The following is a 9,588-nucleotide window of genomic DNA, read 5'->3' on the forward strand; positions in this document are numbered from 1 at the left end:
GTTTTAATAAAGCTGTTTAATTTAGTGAGGATTAAACCCCCATCACATGTACAAGTGCTCACTGGTAATACCCAAGGCAGGGCAGACTCCTTATCCCTCTCCTTAGCTGCAGTAGCTGTTACAGAGCCAAGAGCAATTACAGTTGTGAGGACAGGCCTCAGACATCCTCAAGGTGCAGATCGGTAGAGGGGTAAGGAGACATTTTCCTATTGTTCCCTTTGACCACAAGTGCACTGAACATGAAGGTCCCATTTCTGGACCCAGCATTAATAAGGAGTGAGTGTCAGTTCCAGATTGCTTGGGCTGTCCTATAAAAAAGCTGTCACAGCTCTCCCTGAATTTACCTGCTTGTGTATCTGGGGCTGTAGAGGCAGTGGCTGCAACATCTTCTGTTACAGTGTTACAGTGTGTGCACTCATTTCAGCAACACCCTCTGCCATGTCTAGCAGTCATTTATATTTTAAGCCATTGTGCTTACTGATCATTTATTTATTAACACTCATTAGCATCCATCTCCAGAGTCCTTGCTCTTGGTTGTTGTCTGCTATTATAGTGTGAAGGCTCTGTCTTGTAGTGTTATACTGAAGGGCATCTAACTAGGTTCATGATTTCAGAAGCCCAGGACAATCACAGAAAGGGATATATGTTAGGGGAGTGTGAAACGGTCCATATTCAATTCAGAATCACCCTGAATCAGGGACAGTGATTCAATTTGTTGATTCGGATCACTGTCCTTGTCTTGATTCGGCCAAATCTGAATCTGAAGATTCGATGCTGATTCACAGAATTGGTGATTCGGCCATAGACACAGCTTTAAATGTTTTTTCTACATACCTCATGGTACCAGGCATGGCTTGTGAATGCTGCAATACTGGGGCGGATGGAGTATCCCACAGGAGCACCTGGGGGGCCCCTGCGTGCTCGGCGATGAACCCAGGTCAGCCAGGGAGTGCGCTGGGGGGTGTCCCTCACTCCCTAGCTCGGAAATCAGCCACGGGGGAACCTAGGTGCACCCCCGGACCCAGAAGGCACCAGTCACTGAGCCAGGGAGGTGTGGGGTGGGGGGCCCCCAGTGCACTCTCCGGCAGACCCGGAAGTGCAGTTCAAATGCACTGGTAAAAAGCATACATTTTGCACAGCACACCCTGTTTGGAAAACTGTGCACCCTCTGCAAACTTTTTGCTGCCATTCTCTGCAAAGTCCTTAGGCACACGGCTTACCTATTTCGTTTGCAGCCAAGCAAAACTGCAGCTGTTACATAGTGCTTTATCATTAACAAATGAGGTGTTGAGGAATCATAGACTCATAGAAAAGGAGGGCAGGAAGAGAACTCCAGGGTCATCTTGTCTAATCCCCAGCTTGAGGCAGGATCATCCCTATCAAAACCATCCCATACAAGTTAGGATTTATATTAATGTAACCCTGGCAGCTGCGCTACCCACAGCCACGTCCAAATTTTTGGGATCCTGGGGTGCCAATAGGTCTCAGTCTACTCCCACTCCATCTACAGGCTGCGAGCCACCACTCATTGGAGTGCTCTCTCATGGTCCTCCCCACACCATACCACACACTAAATAACTATTTACAAAAATTTATTATTTACAATAACTGAGAGACTGACAAATTCAACATCCCATAAATAACAAACAAAATATTTTCAGTGAGTTCAATAATAATCTATACCTGCAAATAAAGCAAATACTTATCATATAACAAAAGCAATTATGTTATCAGCTTTAACACTCAGGCAACTTATACCAGGATTTCCTGGTAGCAAAAAACCCCGCAGAAAACAAAACTGGCAAAAAAGCAGTACAAAACATGCCAAAGTGGCGAACGCTGGGACAAATGCAGAGACAAATCCATCTTTGCATGCTGCAGAGCCCCAGTTCCGAGGCACCATGAGCCCCAGCCAGCCAGTCCCTGGTTGGCTGGAGCACAGCGCGCCTTGAGATGGGGAAGCAAAGCAGCCCTGGGCTGACTGCTCCCCGGTCTCTGCATGCTTCAGCTGGCTGGGGCACAGTGTGCCTCAGCGTGAGGACTCCACATACTTCAGTGCAGGAGCTCTTCAGTTGAGCCCTCACGCTGAGGCACACAGAGACAGGGGAGCAGCCAGTCCAAAGCTACAGAGAGATGGACGTGTAAAAAAAAACCATGGACAAATCCATCATGGTGCATGCAGCAGCAGTGTGCGCTGCCAGAAATGGAGCCTGGCCAGCCAGAACCACTCTCTGGTTGCCAGCCAGGCTCTGAGCGGCCAGTGCCACTGCTGTCCCAGGAGGCCCCCAGGACCCGAGGTAAGGCTGCTAGGGCCAGCACAGGTGCTGGCTCCATACTTCCCTACCCCACTGGGGATGCTTTGCCCTGTACCAAACCTCATGTGCAAGGGAGTACACAGCAGTAAAAAGCAGTGGCACAAATTTGTGTTGCTGCTATTTTGGTCACAGCAAATGCGCACCCCTGCATATGGGGACACACCCAGGATATCCAAGAGGACTATGACCTCACTACAGAGGAAGGCATTCCTTCTGTCCACAGTCCATACGAGTCCGACCATGGGGTAAAATTCATTCCTGATCACAAATTTTGTGATCTGTCTGACACTGCGCAGAGGGGAGTGGGGGAAATTCCTTCCCAACACCTTGTAGCAACTAGCAAAGCCCAGAAGCATGGGAAATACTAAGCACCCTCCATTCTGCTCTGTAACCTGGGAACAGCAAGAGTATTATGTATTTAATGCAAGATCATTGCAATTGGGTGGAATGAGTTGGTGGGTCCCAGGGGTCCCAATTGGGAGATATCCATTGTGACCGGTCCCCAGGAGGTGACCAAGCAGGGCCAAGAGTTGAAATGATCCATAAAGTCTACAAGACCCTATCAGTCCTAGCAATGGTTCTGGCAGGGCAGAACTAAAGTATATTTGAAGGAAGAAATAGGAGAGAAGATTGCCCTGCTTCTGCTTCACTGGGTGCACTGCCACCATTGAGATTAAATAGGACAGACTAATTAAAAATACATGGTAACATTACTCATCCTCCACCCTCTCCAACCTGATATCATCCTGCTGCTCTTCCACAAAGAGGGAGGAGTTTACAGGCTGCAGAGTATGTTACAGCGTCAGCCATGGATGCTGGGCAGGTGAGTGCTTAGGGGTCTTCATGGTCCCGGAGGGGCTATCAGGTATACATACCTGTTCTCTCATTGCAAACTGCCCTGTCAGGATCAGCTCAGCCTGACCACTGATCTGCTTCTGACTCCTTGGCCTACATGCCCACCACATTCATATGAGACTTATTGGGAAAAAATGTTGTTTGGAGCTGGCCAGTGGTCAGAGGCTGGGTAGCTGGCTTCCCTTATGCTTCTCACTCAGCTCCCTAGTGGTATGTGCTCGGGAGCCCTTAGACCTGTGCTTTCTCGTGTCTTTTCTTCCAGGTTCAGCAGGAAGTGTGTGTGAGAGCAGCTGTAGGACTGCGAAAGGCAGCAGGTAGAGTGCCCCTGGGGAGTAAAGGAGGGTGGTGTAAGCAGTTCCTTTATCCTACTGCCTTTTGCAGGCCAGTTAGCTCGGGTATTAGTTCCTTAAGAAGTTCAGTGCCCACCAGTTCAGGCTCTTAGAACACAAACAGAACAAACCAAAATCATCTGCTTTCTCCAGACATTAGAAGAGCCACTTTCCACTCTAGCTTTTCCCCAGCACAGCATCCTGGCTTTTCCTCCTTGCAAGCTATTTCCCCACAGCTTGCTCCCTTCTGCTCTCTCCTCTGAAGTTTTAATCTCCCAGTGGGACACTCCCTTATTTGCAGAATGGCCGGCAGCTGGATGTTTTTAATAGGGCTGGTTGTCCTTCTTAAGGGGACAGACCACTCTGTTACAGAAGGGTCCCTGAGAGTCCTCAGGCTGTTTCCTAGGGAACTGACTTGCTGATGGGGTTGGACCACTGTTCATCTCTGGGTGTCTAGTTTAAATCTCCCCATGCTGGGTGTGATTGAAAGCAGAAGCCATTCGCTGCTGTTTGAGATCTCAGCCTCAATTGCAACAAGAAAACAACAAAAAAACAATTAAAAACTCCTTCCCAACTTTCCCTAGGATAGCCTATTAATGAGAATATTACTGAGACCAAGGGTATTGAGAGCAGCTAAGAAGGAGTTTCAGAGGCAGCCATCAAAGGCATGGAAAGGGAAGCAGAGAAGGGATGGGCTAGGGGAAAAGGTGCTGATCTGGCCCCTTGGGCATTGCACAAGTGGTCTTTGAACTGCTGGTACCTCAGGGTAAAGAGCACTGGAAGCAAGAGAACCCTATCTGTCTTCAGCCTAGTCAGGAGATCCAGGACCTTATGTTCAACCTCCTTCTTGCTTTGGCCAAACTTGCTGTCTTCCAAACCAGGAGGGAGGCCCTGGCTGGGAAGTAACCTGGGCAACTGTAGGGCTGCTTTCTTATCACTCCTCCACTCATATTTCTGGTCAGAGTTTCACTGGGTGATATCCACAGGCTCCTTGGCTGTGGTCAAGGGGCAGTGGGCACTGACCAGTGTTCTCTGTTCAGTCTCTTGCCTTGGAACCCTTGTTATTAACCTGTGACCTTTACTCCTGTTGCTATTTTCTCTTTTGTTGTCCCAAGAGTTCAATAACTGTATACTTAGTGACTTCCCTTTGTTTAAGAGAGGCTTATAGTTTCTTGGTAAGCCTATGCCTAATCATCCCATGCAGTAAATAGGCTTGTTCAGCAGATCCCAGTCTATCTTCAGCCTGATGACAAAGGGGGCGGGTCAGTCTCCTGTTCCATGTGGTAATGTGTCACCAGCCCTTGGAAGTAAGTGTCTCTTTTTGATGCCTGTGGTTCCTGTTTGCTAAGATCTGAACTTCCCTCTTTAGTGATCACTAGGTTTAGTAAACAGAGGCATACATGAATGAGAAAAACTATGCAACAGGTTCTGCTCTGTAGCAGTAGGCAACCCTGGCAGACCTTAAGTCTATCTCTACTAACTGGTCACTCCCTAACTGAGAGACAATCTCCCAATTCCTGTATCTTCTAAATTAGGGAAGGTCTCTAAATTATTATATTTAACATTATGCCCTCTGCCTTGCCCCATACAATGTAATACAAGAGGAACCCAGGGCCATTTTCAGGCTGCAAGTCTGCACATATTCCAGTTTTCTTGAGCAATCAGCACTTGCATTGTTCTCTTAGCCACAGCTTCTCCTGTGGCCCAAGCCTGATCTTGTGGGTACTACTTCCTGCTCTGCTACAGAGAAATAGCACTACAGTCCAGCTGCCACCAGGTTCAGTGACCTATTCCACTACCCAGAGCAGATGCAGAGAAAGCCCAGAGGGGCCAGGAGGAGGCTGATGAGCTTTGCGAAGGGGAATGGGTTTGGGGCAGTGAGAGGTTATAACATCAAACACAGTCTGGAGTCACTGGGTGAAATGCCTGTGAAAATCTGTGCCATGTTCACTGTGTTGTAAATGGTAGGTTGGATCACTCATTTCAGACACCTGATGGCAGAACAAGGCACCACACAAGGGTCTTCTTGATCCTTTCACCTCCATTGTTTGACTTGACTTTGCTGCTCATTCTGAGCCTTGCCTGTCAGACACCCTCCACCCACAAAGCAAAGTCTGAACTTATATATGAGCCCCATTGTGCCTGGTGGTAGAGGAGACTCAACTTAAAGACACCAAACTGCAGCTGAGAAGTGAAGGGACTCATCAGCCCCTACCTACCTCTGCTGGAGTGTGGTCTCTCAGAGCTAATGCTATGATACAGTGCCAGGCACCACTGAGCTGTGAATAAATGGTTGTGGGGGGAGAGAAAGAAGCCACTTCCCCAAACTGCCCCCTTACTTCATGTTTCAGGCCTGGAGAAGCATGAGAGTCTCATGATTGTTAATGAAGATGCCAAAGAGTTGATTTTCAAGAACAAGGCAGACAAGGGAATTCAGGTGAGAGGCTGGGGGGCAGCAGAGCTGTGGCCTCAGCCTGGCCAAGTGTGGGGAGGGGAGTGGGGTTTCAGGGTGAAGGCTAACACATCCAGGTGTCAGTGTCACATGCCAGGTACAGGTGTCCAGCAGACATTTGTGTAGGATGGTTGCTTGTGTCCATAATGTGACTTAGTGACTATGTCCAGGGAAAGAGTTGACCCACCCTTCTGAGCCCCCCAGCCAGGCACAGGACAAAGCAGTGATGCTGAGTTCTTTTTCCAAATCTGCCTTTGAGCCTGTAAGCTTCAGAGAGTCCTCTGCCCCACTGTGTTAGGAAGGGGGCCCCGGGGATATCTCAGGCCCAGGGCTCACGTGTAGGGCTGGTTCGTTGCAGCTCTTAGCCCTGCTCCCCTACATGCCATCCTGCTGTGCTAGGTCTGCCTCCTGCTCTCCACTAATCTACAGCTCTAGAAAGAGCAGAAGGGAGCAGGTCACTGAAGGCTCATCCCCTGTTCAGAGTAGGGAAGGACCACATGTGGAACCATGGATACAGGCTCACTGTCTCCAACTGGAAGTGATCCTCCCACACCCAACACTAGTGGCAGAATGTCCTGGAGGTTAGGGAGAGCTGGGGAGAGGGGAAGGCAGGAGAACAGGTAAGTGGGTCTGAGCACTAACTCAGTTGTCTTTTCATTCCAGGATGGCAGCTTCACATTTGACAGCATCTTTAGTCTGGATGCCGAGCAGGTACAGTAGGTTCTAGGCACGTGCAGGCTGGGAAGGGAGAAGGCCTAAGGCCTCATAACCCTAAAGCCTGCACCTTAGATTGGAGGCAAACTACTAGGGCAAGCCATGAGGAGATCCATCTGTCCTGTGGCTCTGTCTAGACTAGAGGCAGGCAATTATTTTGGGCAGAGGACCACTTACCGAGTTTTGGCAAGTCATCGAGGGTTGCATGGGTAGCCCCACCCCTTGATGGGTGCCCCACCCCCTGGTCGCCATCTTGGGATCAAAAGTCCCCTAACCCCTGACCTTTGCCACCAGAAGTCCCTCCCCTTGTCCCCTGGAAGTACTCCTTTCAGCAAGAGAGTTTGCCATCTTGGAACTAGAAAAATACCAACTTATACTCTAAAAATCAAATATGTACAACAACATTCATTAATTTAATTTCAAAACATATTTTTGTCCTGATTTAAACATGTTTGTGTAGTGTTCATAGAGGTGATAGTATAATAGCTTAAAATGAAGTTTTACTCTTGTATATTGTGGGAGGGTGGGTATAGGTTTGTGGGGTGTGGGATTTGTGGGGGTGGGTAGGCGTGGGTGGTGTGGTTGTGTGGGGTGTGTGTGCATTTTGTAGGGAGCTGTGAGCGGGTGCATGGAGCACAGCAATAGCTGGGCGGGAGCGTGGGGCCTGTGCTGGTGCACCGGGGCCAGCACCAGTGGGGCCCAGAGCAGGACAGCAGGTCTGTGGGGTCTGCGTTGGCAGGGGCCTATGGAGCCGGGTTGGCTTCTCCTCTCCCTGCTTGAGCAGCGCAGCCCAGCTCCATACAACCCCTGCCAGTCCAGACCCCATGCTCTTGGGCAGAACCTGCTGCTTGGTGCAGAGGAAAGCAGCCCCCCGCACCACCACTGCCAGGCAGTTTTAGCTGAGTCTGCCTCTCAGAGCCCACACAGGGCTGCCTGTGCCTGCTCTGCGCTGCCATCACTGCCCCATGGGGCAGCCCAGAAGTGGTGGTGACAGGACAACCCTGCGTGGGCTTCGGATGGCTGCACCAGGAATTGCTGGCCACGCAGTGGAGAGGGGGTAGGTTCAATCATGGATGCTGCCACCAGGGTGCTTTCACCCCAAATACTGCACAGGATGACATATCTCCCTTAGTGATGGGGCTGGCTCCCAGCAGACACTCCCTTGAAGTTCCTGCATTCCATGAGAAGACATGATATTCCACCCTGCTTCTCCAGGGACAGACTGGCCTAGGAGCTTGGATTAATGAAAGTCTCCCAGCCCAGCTGGTACATGCCCTGTAGTTTAACTGGATGGGCACATTTTAGCAGTCTGTGTAGATCTATCCCTCCTGAGAACCACCATCAGAACCCACAAAAGACATCGCAACCCTTCCAGTCTATGCTAAGGATGTTTTATTAGCAGAGGGTGCTCTGGAGAGAAGCATGACCCTGAGGTTTGGGACTGCTGCCAAGAGTCTTGCCTGCCACCCAGCAGCTAGTGTTTCTGACCACTACCCATTTCTTCTTTAATGCCTGGGTCCTGAATCCCTCCCCTAGCTGGGATGTTGTCTGTGAACCGCCCTTGAAGGATTAGATAGTGTTGGAGTGATTTGTAGTCATGATGGTTCAGGAAATATGTGAGTGGCAAGGATTTTTTGAGGGTGATATTTTTTATTAAATGCATGGTTGGGAGGAATGAGGCAAGGTTTTGAAACAAATGCATTCTTCTTTGGGTCAAAGCTTTGCATTTAAAAAGTTGTTTAAGTCTACACTAACCATGCAATTAATCCAGTAAAAGATACCACCTGTGAGAATCTTTGCTTTCCAGGATAAGGTATTCTTGGAGCTATTGAGACCCCTGCTGGTGATGGTGCCCCTTGGCTACAGTGTGTCTCTGTTGCTGTGGGAAGCCAACCGCTCCAGGACCGAGTCACAGTTCCACGGCACTGGATGGCAGTGCAGCATGGTCCAGCAGGTTAGGACACTGCATGAGAAGCTCCTGCTATATCCCATGGGACCCCCCCTGCCTTTCAGATGTTCAGGGTTGATATTTCACCCCAGCTTCCTTCACCCAAGGGGATGAAGTGAATATTTTGCCTGCAGGTTGCCTAGGGCAAAAAGAAATATGCTCAGGTGTACTGGGCACAATTTCCTAGAGGTGCATTAGACACAGTGCCCCAGGGATCAGGAAATAGCTGTGGCAACTGGACACAGTCCCTGGATCAGCACCCAAGAGGTCACAAAGCAGCCTGGAGTCCACTGGATATGGAGTCCCAGAGGTCAGGGAGTAGCTGGGAGCCAGTGGTTAGTGTCCCATGAGGCCATCTGATGCCATCCCAGGGTCAAGGGCAGCCAGGGGCCAGCGTTGTGCTTATTCTCTAGTCTGTTGCATCCACCTGAGTCTTGCAGGAGTGCAGGGAGGGAGGGAGGAAGCCTAGGGACACTACTGTTTCTGTCCTTGTCTCTCATGCAGTATGGTTCTGGATCTGAGCTCTCAGCTCACTCAAGGGGACCCTAAAATCCATGGGAGTTGCCCTTGGGTGTCTGAGGGAAGACCTGATTCCAGTATCAGAAGGAACCCTCAAACAAAAATATGTAGGGCCTGGGGAGCAAACCAAAGCCTTCTGAGCACTTGTAATCCTTCTCCAGGTGATAGACACCATCTTCCAGGAGCTTGAGACCTTAGGGGGCAGTGTAAGGGATCTGTACACTGTCAGCTTTGTCCAGGTAAGATGGAGGGAGGGGGCAGCCAATGTGTGGGAAGCCATGAAGTCCCTCAAGGGGTCAGGTGTCTGACCCACTGCTGATCCTACCCTGGGCCATTGGGGAATTATTTTATACATCTGAGAACAATACCCCCCACTGGAGATACGTATGTAGGGGTGTGATGGGACCCTCCAGGCACCTCCGCAGCCTAATGACTGGCCTGTCACAGGTCCTCTCT

The 9,588-nt window shown here is 50.0% G+C and overlaps 1 protein-coding gene across 4 annotated transcripts in view; it reads left to right on the top strand.

Annotated features, from left to right (window-relative positions):
• The window catches only part of LOC109290180 (kinesin-like protein KIN-1), a 42,375-nt gene that overhangs the window by 6,451 nt on the left and 26,336 nt on the right, over window positions 1–9,588 (top strand). For all 4 annotated transcript variants that reach the window (XM_019506585.1, XM_019506584.1, XM_019506586.1 and 1 more), the window contains exons 2-6: window positions 3,433–3,484; window positions 5,851–5,936; window positions 6,615–6,662; window positions 8,473–8,619; window positions 9,294–9,371. In XM_019506585.1, the coding sequence (XP_019362130.1) occupies window positions 3,433–3,484; window positions 5,851–5,936; window positions 6,615–6,662; window positions 8,473–8,619; window positions 9,294–9,371 (411 nt within the window). The remainder of the gene's footprint in view (window positions 1–3,432; window positions 3,485–5,850; window positions 5,937–6,614; window positions 6,663–8,472; window positions 8,620–9,293; window positions 9,372–9,588) is intronic.

This window comes from Gavialis gangeticus, unplaced genomic scaffold, assembly GCF_001723915.1.
Source record: "Gavialis gangeticus isolate Ggan-Ray unplaced genomic scaffold, GavGan_comp1, whole genome shotgun sequence".
NCBI classification, from domain to species: domain Eukaryota; kingdom Metazoa; phylum Chordata; order Crocodylia; family Gavialidae; genus Gavialis; species Gavialis gangeticus.